Below are 12500 nucleotides of genomic sequence, written 5' to 3'. Positions count from 1 at the left end.
TACCCTCTTTTAAATACCATGTCTTTTCTCATCTTTTCTTTCTCCTATTCCCTCTCATCCCCCTTACTTACTCCTCACCACACCGGTTCTCTCCTTCCCTCCCTTCAACTCCCTTTACCTCTTCGCTTCTCCCCTCTTCTCTACTGTCCATTCTCTTCTGCCCTCTCCCTGACTGTCCACTCTACTCTAATCTTTATTTTTTCTCTCTGCTTACTCTCTTTTTCCATCTTTTTTCCAGTCATGCTTTTTATTCCACTGAGACATTGTCACTTTGTAATTTGGTGCTTCATGGGTTGTCTGAATTTTAGAAATCACTACTTTTGTCTTAGTCCCGCACTCCTTAAAGACTCACTGGTCTTTAGAAAATTGTGCTTCTTCTTGCATTGGCTAAACACCCCGGACTGTTCGGTTTAGAAGTCCGGCACAGAAACACAAATAATACAATGAAATACCTGATGTTACTCGGCTGCATTGATTTTTATGGTCGTTATCAGAATTTTTCCCTCCCTCTTCCATTCCTCCCCTACACTGGACCGAGTGTGGACGTTGTTTCTTTATATTCTCAAAGGCTGCGAACAAAAGATATGATAAACGAGCAGTGATTCCAATCACTTTATTAATGAAATGTTTAATGTTTTCGCAAGAGCCTCGTTTCAAAATTTAGGGTACTCGTGTTATGTTTTTACTTGTATAAAAATTGACAATTTATATTTTGAAATTGACACTAAAATATACAGAATAATAATTTACTTTTGTGTCATTGACCTTTTTAGAAGTCCTTTTATAAACCTGTTGTGAATGGAAGTGAGGAACCTGGATTCAAAGTCTATATAATTAAGGAATTTGATGATTGTCCATGAGTAAAAATGAGTTTTAAAGAATTATTTTTGTTTTCTTTTTTAAGGAATAAGGACAAAAATGAGACAGACCTTATATAAATATGCTGGAATGTTAATATAACAAAAATCCCTGTAGCAAATACTGTATGTTGCAGCTATTGGGTTGATTACATAATTATATTACAGTTTTAGCATATAATTTATATGTAATTATATATTTGTATATACAGTTAAATAATCAATTATATATAGTTATGTAATTAATTATAAATTATATAAATATAAATCATAATTATAATATGAATTCATTAAAATTAGTAATTATGATTAACTGATATGTTGAATCAGATGTATTCCAAATTCTATATTGAAATAATCCCATTTCTAAACTTCTTAAAGCTAAGTTCGAGTCGGGACACAGAGAAGAAAAACACATTCTCATGTCTCCATTTATTCTCTTGTGATACTATACACATTAATATACAATTCAAAAGTACACTGCACAATCTCTATATACTTACAATACACATAGTACATAGCATCTATATTTATACACCTTTACATCTATGGAATGTGTAAACTCTATCCCCTGATTGCTCTTGCAGAAAATGGTCTTAAAAGAATAAACAACTCTGCCTCTCTTACGTTGCACCATTTCTAACATCAACATTGTAACACTTAATTATATGAGTGACAGTGATACACAAATGCAGGAATGATTAGTTTGAGAAGTACAATATTATTGATGAAAATGATAATTAAGTTACAGGGTGAACAGCATAAGATAATCACTGCAATGTTGTTTTTAATTCCCATTTTTGCCCAAAACAACCTTTTTGACATTCTGCTTTCATCTGAATTTTTTTCTGTTTAAGCACTGTTAATATATAATTATATCTACAGTATGAAAAAATACGATAATATTCATTTTTAAATCTCCAAAACTGAAAATAAACAAATAGTATACATACACTTAACATATGTCATTAGAAAATCTATACCAGCTTTCTGATACTCTGATGAACTTTACGAAAAAAATGTTAAAAAACATTTGAGCGGGCACATTAATTTCTTTGGGTTTTTATATAAAAATAATAATAATCTATTACAAAGGCAGATTCTATGATATCCCATGCTCCTAATTCTTAAGTAGAAATGTTTTGCTTAAGATATTCATTTGATTTTATACAACAAAAAAAAAAATTGGAGCATGCCCAGTTTGAGAATTATACACACACAAACATACATGCACACAGCCTTTTCACGCAAGCATAAATGTATACGTCTGCAATCTATTTACAGAACCATCTCTCATGTTGCATACACAATCATACACACATCTATTATCATTTATGCATTCTTGCATATTAAAATTGACTCCTTTCATCATTTTCATTACCAATAAATTAACACAGTATCAATATTCGAGCATAAAACAGTATCACAGTCTATGAAAAAATAGAGCATATTTCCCTCATTTTCATTTATATTCATAATATTCTAAATAAGATATCACAAAAAACATATTCCATGGAACAAGAATCTAATAACAATAAAATAATGTAACTTGGCACACTATTCAGTATGCAAGACGATGAAGAAGGAAGAGAAGAAGAAAATGGAGAAGAAAAATAAGAATGAATGGATCTAAAAAAAAAAAAAAAAAAAGATGAAAAAAGAAGCCAAAGATACACACACAAGAAAAAAAATAAAACATTTTACCACATGAAAGACTGTATAAATGAAACCAATGGTTTTAAATAGCAATTTCTTAATAAACACCAAACAACAAATCAAATTGAACTGAAATTCATAATGTTCAATGAATGAATTTGTGTAGTTACAAGGAAACATTTAACACAATAAAAATAACTATTAAAATAATTACTTATATACATATACATATACATATACCTATATGTATACCTATATGTATACATATATGTATATATACATATATGTATATATACATATATGTATATATACATATATGTATACATACATATATGTATATATACATATATGTATACATACATATATGTATACATACATATATGTATACATACATATATGTATACATACATATATGTATACATACATATATGTATACATACATATATACATACATATATACATACATATATACATACATACATACATATATACATATATATGTATGTATGTATGCATATGTATATGTATATATACATATATACATAGAAACTGACCTTTGAATTATTTCTAAATTCCTTTAAAAAAAAAATGAGTTTTAGTCGTTTATACTGTGCTTCAAAAGTAATGCTGAGAATCGACTATCTCCCTTGAAATTACCATTAAAAAATATATATATTTTGTTAATAAGACATATAATCACTTCTAAAACATCTATTTTCATGAGATCTAAACATTTATGAAAAAAAAAAATCAAAATCAGTTATCTGCTTGGTCCCATGTAAAATATTTTCTAAAAATCGCAATAAGAATATATGTATATATATAAAAAAAAAAATCAAATAACTTCTGTAACAAGCCTTTCTGCCTCCCAAACAGAGGCTAAATTTGGGTATTTCTACGCCTACTAACTAGACCCTAAACCGCGTGAAAAATGAAACGTCAAAAACTGTCAAATATAATTATCTCTGTTAGTGAATGCTGTGCAGTTTTTCTTTGGCATATTATTGTATACAATTTGCATACAGTAGCAAAAGAGTCTCTATATTAGTATACAATCACATGTTCAGCTTCAAATTACACTGTTCTCTCTCTATGTGTTTTCTGGAATTTAAATACATATCCTCTACATTTCCTTCCCATTAACACTTCAAACACTATTACAGATAAAGCACAATATGAGATTCTCTTTCCTTTTCTTCTCCTTCGGAACTTGAGTACTAAACGACAGTTCACTTCTTCACTAAAAGCGCTTCCTTGTTACAAAGTTAAAACTCGAGACTCTCACTGACTATGTCTAGAAATAAATAACTTGCTAAAACAGAATCCAAAAATAAATCTCGTGCACTACACTGCATAAAAAAAACAGTAAAAATCACACTTCCAAATAACAAATTACAATAAAACTATGAGCAAAATAACATCCACAATAGTATGTAATCCTTACAACAGACCTTATTGACCAAAATAATAACCGCTAAATAAGATATTGTTATTCCTTTTCTTCCGTGCAACATCAATGAATGCATTGGAAACATGTTCTAGACGTGTTGAGTACATTCTCCTTGATCTGAATGAAATAGTAGGCAAGGCATTATAACCAAAACACGAGTATCAAATTGATGGAAATGTGTCTGTGTGTATGTGTGTGCATGTGTCTCTGATAACAGCAATAATCTTTAAAGCAATAAATAGTCATGATAATGATAATTATAATGATAATAATAACAATGATACTCTTGATAATAATAATAATAATAATGATATTCCTGATAATAAGAACAATAATATCACTAATAATAATAATAATAATGATAGTCTTGATAATAATAACAATAATAATGATAATAATAATAACAATGATAACAGTAATAATATAATAATAAAAATAATAGTAATAATAATGATAACAATAATCATAATAATAATAATGATAGTAATAATAGCAGTAACAATTTTTAAAAAATAATAATGATAACAATCAAGCTAGTTATCATCATAATAACAAAAATGATCACAAAAATCAAAATCACCATCTCCTATCAGTATCATTACAATAATCATATACCATCCTCATCATTATCCTCATTACCATCATCGTAACAATAACAATAATAATAATAATAATAATAATAATAATAATAATAATATGACTGGGTTTTCCACTTAAACTCTACGATCACAAGGCGAAGTATATGTATGTGGGAGAATAACTTATTAAAAAATATATAAAATTAATGAGAAAATGAGTAGAATATTATATTATTTTCCTCCAGTTCTTGACTGACTGGCTACTATTTAAAAAATATATATATATATATGATTTAATTCTAGTTAACGAATAAATAAAAAACTAGAATTATTTCTTTTCTTAAATAGCTGAAGAATCTTGACTGACTGACTACAATAAAAAAAAAATAATAATAATAAAAAATAAAAATAATAAAACCTAAAATCCTTATCTTTCTCCACAAATAACAGCTGTGAATAATCGTACTGAACGAAACAATACTCAAATAAAAAAGTGTAAACCACATACATAAACACCTTAAAATTAACGGACTTTCAATATTACGGGGAAGATGTTTTGTTCTTTGGCGCTGACTTCGGCGAATCGTCCGTCCTCTGTTCGACTCCGCGGCAGAACAGTTTCAGACGCTGGCAGTGAATCCTGGAAAGAAAAATAAATAAATAAATAAAAACAAAACTAAAATCAAATCATTACACGAAAGGGGGAAGAGCATGAGAGAGAAAAAAAAACATGGCGAAAGGAGGACTGGCAGGTAAATAATCACTAAAAATCGTTAACACATATAATCGAATCTCTGCAAGAATCTCAACTATAAAATTATTCTTTATTTGAGGGTCCATGGGGTTAGGCCTCAAAAAATAAATAAATAAATAAATAAATAAATAAATAAATAAATAAAAAGTCCAGATCTGTTGAAGAAAAGACATAAAATATATATATATGACAAGAAAATATCTCTTTACTCATCTGAACGTCAGCAATATAATCAGCTGTTGTTATTCTACAAAATCCTCGAAAATAAACAAACGAATAACTCAAAAATAATAATTTTTGAAAATCCCAAACAGGTAAACGCTATTTCTTAAAATTCAGCTCCAGCACTCAAATTTCAACACTATGAAGCTCATAAAAAGAAGAAAATTAGTGGAATCACTAATAACTTTAAATAAATAATGAAATAAAACCTTTTTTTCCCCCTCAACCGACTCCATTGACCATTCTAATCCCTTTTAAACCCAACTGCAAAGACAATTAAATAATAAATCCCCATTCTAACTACAATCAACAAACAACATACCCGCATAAACAATTTTTTAATCAATTTAAACTTTCTTATTCCATTTATTACAAAGGATATTCTTAGCTGTGACATACTGTCTTTTTCATCTGCTTCTGAATCTCTCCCTGTGTGCAAGGAATGGCCGGGGTGACCATCCACTGGCAGCGCGCGGGATCGAACTCGGGTCAACAAGATCTCTAGACGAGAACGCTACCGCTGCACCACCCAGATCTCTAGACGAGAACGCTACCGCTGCACCACCCAGATCTCTAGACGAGAACGCTACCGCTGCACCACCCAGATCTCTAGACGAGAACGCTACCGCTGCACCACCCAGATCTCTAGACGAGAACGCTACCGCTGCACCACCCAGATCTCTAGACGAGAACGCTACCGCTGCACCACCCAGATCTCTAGACGAGAACGCTACCGCTGCACCACCCAGATCTCTAGACGAGAACGCTACCGCTGCACCACGCTGCACCACCCAGATCTCTAGACGAGAACGCTACCGCTGCACCACCCAGATCTCTAGACGAGAACGCTACCGCTGCACCACCCAGATCTCTAGACGAGAACGCTACCGCTGCACCACCCAGATCTCTAGACGAGAACGCTACCGCTGCACCACCCAGATCTCTAGACGAGAACGCTACCGCTGCACCACCCAGATCTCTAGACGAGAACGCTACCGCTGCACCACCCAGATCTCTAGACGAGAACGCTACCGCTGCACCACCCAGATCTCTAGACGAGAACGCTACCGCTGCACCACCCGGCACATAAATACCCACAGATACCCACAATACCCACTACAGCAAACTACCTGTTCGTTTATTGAGTTTATATGACCAAATAAACCCAAAATTAAAGAGGCGACCCCCAAAAAAAATACATCAAGTTGACATATTACTTCCCCAGTAAAAAAAAAAAAAAAAAAAAAAAAAAAAAAAAAAATGGATAATCAAACACCTTTTTTCCGAATGACTCAAAAAATGACCTTCCCCCCCCCATAAAAAAGATAGTAATAACACAATCAAATAATAATAACAAAAGAATACAAAATAACAAAAACCTTTATCCTCACAATCAACGACCCTCTACCACCTCCCCCTAAAAAAAGAATAAAATAAAATAAAATACAATGAAAAAAAAAAAAATTTTTAAACAAACAAATGAAAATTCTGAAAAAAAATAAACCCCGTTCTTCCTAAAACAAACAAACAAAATTTAAAAAAATATATTAAAACCCCCAATTAAAACCCCGTCTTCCCCCCCCCCCTCCCCCCCCATGACTCACTTGATGGTCAGCGCGGGCTCGTTCAGCTGCTCGCCGTCGCAGTTCCAGGACGACTGCGGCCCGGACACCTTCGGCGTGAACTGCAGCTCCTGCACGCGGTGGACGTCCACGTGGCCCAGGCTCAACTGCAGGGGGGAAGGGGGAGGGAAGGGGAAAGGGGTAGGGGAAGGGGAAGAGGAAGAGGGGAAGGGGAAGGGAAGGGGGAAGGTGGGAAGGGGATAGAGGGAGGAGGAGGGGTAGGGGTAGGGGGAGAGGAGGTGGGGGAAGGGGAAAGGGGGAAGGTGGGAAGGGAGAGGGAGGAGGAGGGGTAGGGGTAGGGGGAGAGGAGGTGGAAGGGGGAGGAGGAGGGAAGGGGAAAGGGGGGGGAGGGGGAGGAGGAGGAGGAGGAGGGGGAGGAGGAGGAGGAGGAGGAGGAGGAGGAGGAGGAGGAGGAGGAGGAGGAGGAGGAGGAGGAGGGGGAAGGGGGAAGGGGGGAGGGGGAGGTGAAGGGAAAGGGGGGAGGGGAAGGGAGAGTTGGAGAGGGGAGGGGAGAGGGAAAGGGGAAGGGGGAGGGGAGGGAGGGGGAAGGGGGAGGGGAGGGAGGGGGAAGGGGGAGGGGAGGGGGTAGGGGTAGGGGAAGGGTAAGGGAAAGAGGTAGGGGATAGAGGGAGGGGAAGGGGTAGAGATAGTAGTAAGGAAAAGGGTAAGGGGTAGGGGTAGCGGTAAGGGCAGGGGTAAAAGTAGGGGAAGGGGCAAAAAATAGATGCGTTTATTTCCTAATCCATTCACTGGTATTTCATGGAATTATAGGCAATCAGACAAATTTACTGACACACATTTACAACAAAAATAGAGACTGTAATACGCAATAGACACAGCTATGAATGAAAAACTGACAACAGGAATGGAATAAAAGTCAAGGCTTAGATAGAAAGAGACAGACCGACAGGAGAGACGAGAAAGAGAAGAGAAGAGAAATATAGAGAGAAGAGACGAGAAAGAGAAAGAGAGAGGAGAGAAGAGAAGAGAAGAGACGAGAAGAGAAGAGAAAGAGAGAAAAGAGAAGAGACAAAAAGAGAAGAGAAAATAGAAGAGTAAGAGAGAAAAGAGAAGAGACGAGACGAGAAGAGAAAGTGAGAAAAGAGTATTTTCTATACAAGACGAGAAGCAGAGAAGAGAAATAGAGAAAAGAGAAGATAAAGAGAAATAAAAGAGAAGAAAAGAAAAACAAAAACAAACCCAGACACAGAGAAAATCATAAAGAAAAGAGAAAGAGGACAAGAAAAGAAAAAAAAAGAAAATAGAAGATAAAGAGAAAGAAAAGACAAGAAAAAAAACAGACAGAGAGAATCAGAAACAGAGAGAGAGAGAAAAGAAAAAAAATAGACTCACAGACAGAAAGAAAACCTAAAACCCAGAAACAAACACACACACACACAAAAACAAAACGCCCCACCCCAACCCACCCTCCACCCCCACCCAACCCCACTCACCGAATTGCCCGTGCAGCTCGTCCTGTACAAGTAGCTAAGGATGCGGAACCTTGACCCCCCGGCGACGAGGATGAGGTCAGCGCAGCCGTCGCCGAGGTGCGCCGACGGGGACACGCCGTGGGGGGTCAGCCGGCAGGAGCACGAGGCCACGGCGGAGGTCAGGACGCTCCAACGGCCGCTGAACTGGAGGAGGGAAGGGGGGGGGGGGGAATTGGGGTGAGTTTTGGGGGTAGTGGAGAGGGAGAGATTTTTTTTTTTTTTTTTTTTTTTTTTTTTTTTTTTTTTTTTTTTTTTTTTTTTTTTTTTTTTTGAAAGGTGGAAAGAGGCGTTTTCAACTTGTGTCGAATTCAAGAATGATGAAGAAAGCAGTATTTGAATAAATTTATCCATCTATTTATCCATTTCATTTTATCTATTTCTTTATTGGTGGAAGATGTCTTGAACTTCTGTTTTTTTCATAATGGAGGGGGTCATTTAATTAAACTCGTGTGCTAATCAGTTGGACAAACTAGACATGAATTCTTATCATCAAAAAAAGGCATTTAATCCATTTTCCCCCGACCAACCCCCCCCCTCCCCCCCAACAAGACCAGCGCGTACCCACCTGGTGCCACTCGCCGGGCAGGGGCGCCGCCCGCGACGCCTTCGAGCAGACGCCGCAGTGCTGGCTGCAGGGCGTGGCGTCGTCCGGCTGCGCGAGGGGCGTGGCCGGGTACCGCACGCGGACCTGCCCCTCGTACGACCTGTTGCGGATGACCTGCAGGAGGCCAGACACGATGTACCGCGACGGCCCCAGCTTCCGCCACCGCTCAGACGACTGCAGGAGGTCGCCGAAGTACCCGTAGGAGACCATGGTGGTGGCCACGCCCAGGAGCTGCCCCTGGCCGTGCACCGCCGCCACGTCCACGCTGCGGCTGTCGCCTGGGGGGGGAGGGGGGGGGGGGGGGTAGGAGTTGTCATTTCCTCATTTTTAACATACGCATAGGCGCGCGCGCGCACACGCGCACACACACACACACACACACACACACACACACACACACACACACACACACACACACACACACACACACACACACACACACACACACACACACACACAAACACAAACACACGCACACACACGCACGCGCACACACACAATATATATATATATATATATATATATATATATATATATATATATATATATACGTATATACAGCGATATATCCCTGCCATTCACCAGGACTTTCCCTCTGAGCAGCAAGCAAAATGCACCCTTAGTGACCTTCTTCCTTCCCGCACCGAGCTCCCTCCTCAGCCTGTTGCTTCGACTTCTCTTTCCTCTTCCCCTTTTCTCGATTCTTCTCGCCTCTTCCTCCCTTCTCCTTTCTTCCCTCTTACTAATGTTCCCCTTCCTATTCCCTTCTTCTCCTTCTTGTATTAATTCTTCCTTCTCTCCCTTCTTCCTACTTTTATCCCCTTCCTCCATCCCTCCTCTCTCCCTTCGCGTTCTTTCCCTTCTAAACTCCTTCTCCCTTTTTCCAATCCCTCTCTTCCTCCTCCTTCCCTCTTTCCTCTCACTCCTCCCCCCCACTACATCCTTTCGCCCATTACCCTCCCTTATTTCTCTGCACCTCTTACATTTCTCCCTTCCTCTTCCCTCCCTCCCTATCCTCTCACCCCTTCCCTCCCTCCCTCCCTATCCTCTCACCCCTTCCCTCCCTCCCTCCCTATCCTCTCACCCCTCCTCCCTCCCTCCCTCCCTCCCCCTACTCTCCCACCCCTCCAACCCACACCCTCCCCTCCCACTTACCCCTTCCACCCACCCCCTCTCCCCTCCCTTCTTCCTACCCCCTTTTCCCTCCTTTCTTCCAACCCCCTCTCCTCCCTCCCCTCTTCCTCCCTCCCTCCCACCCACCCTTTCACTCCCTCCTTCCTCCCACCCTCCTCTCCCCTCCCTCTCTTCCACCCACCCCCTCCCACCTCCTCCCTTCCCCTCCCTCCCTTCTCCCCACCCCCTCCTCCCACACCCTCTCCCCTCCCTCCCTCTCCCCTCCCTCCCTCCCTTCCTCCCCTCCCACCTCCTCTCCCCTCCCCTCTCCCCTCCCTCCCTCCCTCTCCCCGTCACTCACCCATAATGATGTGCAGAGCGGCTGTGGTGACGTCACTCGTTCCGTGGGTCCCGTGGCAGGTGGCGTCCGTGCTGCCACCTGTCGGGAGACAAGAGAGGTAAGTGAGATAGAGATAATGGTGATAAAACGAAAAGAGAAAGAAATAGGAATAACGCATTTCTTTAATTATATACATAAAAAGTGGAGATAAATGAGATTAGAAGGATAAGAGAGCTAAGTGAGATAAAGAGATAATGGTGATAAAACGAAAAGAGAAAGAAATAGGAATAACGCATTTCTTTAATTATATATAAAAAAGGGGAGATAAATGAGATTAAAAGGATAAGAGAGCTAAGTGAGATAAAGAGATAAATGGTGATAAAACGTAACAAAAAAATAAAATAAAAAATAAATATAACGTATTTCTTTAATTATATATATATATATATATATATATATATATATATATATATATAAAGGGGAGATAAATGAGATTAAAAGGATAAGAGAGAAAAGCGAGAAAAAGAGATAAATATTAGTAGAGCAAAGAAATATAAATAACATATCCAATTATATATATATATATATATATATATATATATATATATAGAAGGGGATAAATGAGATTAAAAGGATAAGAGAGATAAAGAGATAAAATAGAGAATGGTGACAAGAAAGCAAAGGAAAGAAAAGAAATATAAAACAATATAAATCAAAATTAGTAAAAAAAAAAAGTGAAATAGATTAAAGAATTATGGAAGATAAAGACAGATAACGGCAATGAAGCAAAACAAAAATAGAAAGCCAAGTAAAAAAAGAAGAAAAATGTAAAATTTAATCTTTATAACGATAACAAAACCGAAAGTGTTTATATTAAAATTATATCTGTATCTGTGTCTATATCTACCTATCTATCCCTATCTATTCATCTCTATCTACCTATCTATTCATATATCTATCTATCTATATATGTAACTACCAACATATCTACGTATCTATCTATCTATCTTTATCCCAATATCCCTCCACCCATAATATGATACGAGGAAAGGAAGGAAGAAGGAAAAGAAAGAAATAAACAAAGAAAAAAAATAAATAACCACGACTAAGCACAAAAAAAACTACATACACAAAAATCCGGATAAAACCAGACCAAAAATTCGTTTAAGTGTGTCCTATCGATTGGCAATGACACTGGCCACGGCTTCGGACTCGTCAATAATGCACGGATTTCGGCGGGAGGGTCCCATGGATTGCCCATCGCGTTCCTTTCTTTCTTTTTTTCTTTTCTTTATATCGTTTTCTTTCACTTTTTTCTCGTTTTCAGTTTTGTTTCCTTCATTTTTTCCTGTTTTTCATTTTTTTTTCTTTTTGTTTGTTTCTTTGGTTTTCTTTTTTTCAAATCTTTTTTTTTCTTCCATTTTCTTTCTTTCGTTTTCCTTCTTTTTTCCTTTATGATATTACCTTTATATTATCTTATTCATCGTTTATCTATTCATCTATCTCTATTATCTATCCTTATATTTTTTTTTCTTTTTTGGAATTTCCTTCTATCATTTTAATTTCCTTCTCTTCCTCCTATGTCTTCCTCCTATGTCTTCCTCCTATGTCTTCCTCCTATGTCTTCCTCCTATGTCTTCCTCCTATGTCTTCCTCCTATGTCTTCCTCCTATGTCTTCCTCCTATGTCTTCCTCCTATGTCTTCCTCCTATGTCTTCCTCCTATGTCTTCCTCCTATGTCTTCTTCTTCTTCCAAACTAATAGTAACAACAGTAATATATATATATATATATATATATATATATATATAT

General features: G+C 37.6%; 2 protein-coding genes across 2 annotated transcripts in view; one reads left to right on the top strand and one right to left on the bottom strand.

The window, feature by feature from the left end:
- csul (protein arginine N-methyltransferase 5) overlaps positions 1-747 on the top strand; it is a 21422-nt gene extending 20675 nt beyond the window's left edge. Inside the window, exon 12 of the mRNA XM_070117938.1 lies at positions 1-747. This exon is cut by the window's left edge and continues 1068 nt beyond it. The gene's annotated coding sequence lies outside the window, so the exon portion shown is untranslated.
- A 530-nt stretch (positions 748-1277) lies between these two features.
- The window catches only part of Cerk (Ceramide kinase), a 105230-nt gene continuing 94007 nt past the window's right edge, over positions 1278-12500 (bottom strand). The window contains exons 5-9 of the mRNA XM_070117939.1: positions 10711-10788; positions 9198-9514; positions 8594-8776; positions 7122-7246; positions 1278-5181 (exon numbers count right to left, since the gene is read on the bottom strand). Coding sequence (XP_069974040.1) covers positions 5082-5181; positions 7122-7246; positions 8594-8776; positions 9198-9514; positions 10711-10788 — 803 coding nt within the window. The 3' untranslated portion in view covers positions 1278-5081. The remainder of the gene's footprint in view (positions 5182-7121; positions 7247-8593; positions 8777-9197; positions 9515-10710; positions 10789-12500) is intronic.

Source organism: Penaeus vannamei, chromosome 41, assembly GCF_042767895.1.
Source record: "Penaeus vannamei isolate JL-2024 chromosome 41, ASM4276789v1, whole genome shotgun sequence".
Taxonomy (NCBI): domain Eukaryota; kingdom Metazoa; phylum Arthropoda; class Malacostraca; order Decapoda; family Penaeidae; genus Penaeus; species Penaeus vannamei.
The sequence above is the reverse complement of the archived record's forward strand: the minus strand, read 5'-3'. Positions and strand labels throughout refer to the sequence as shown.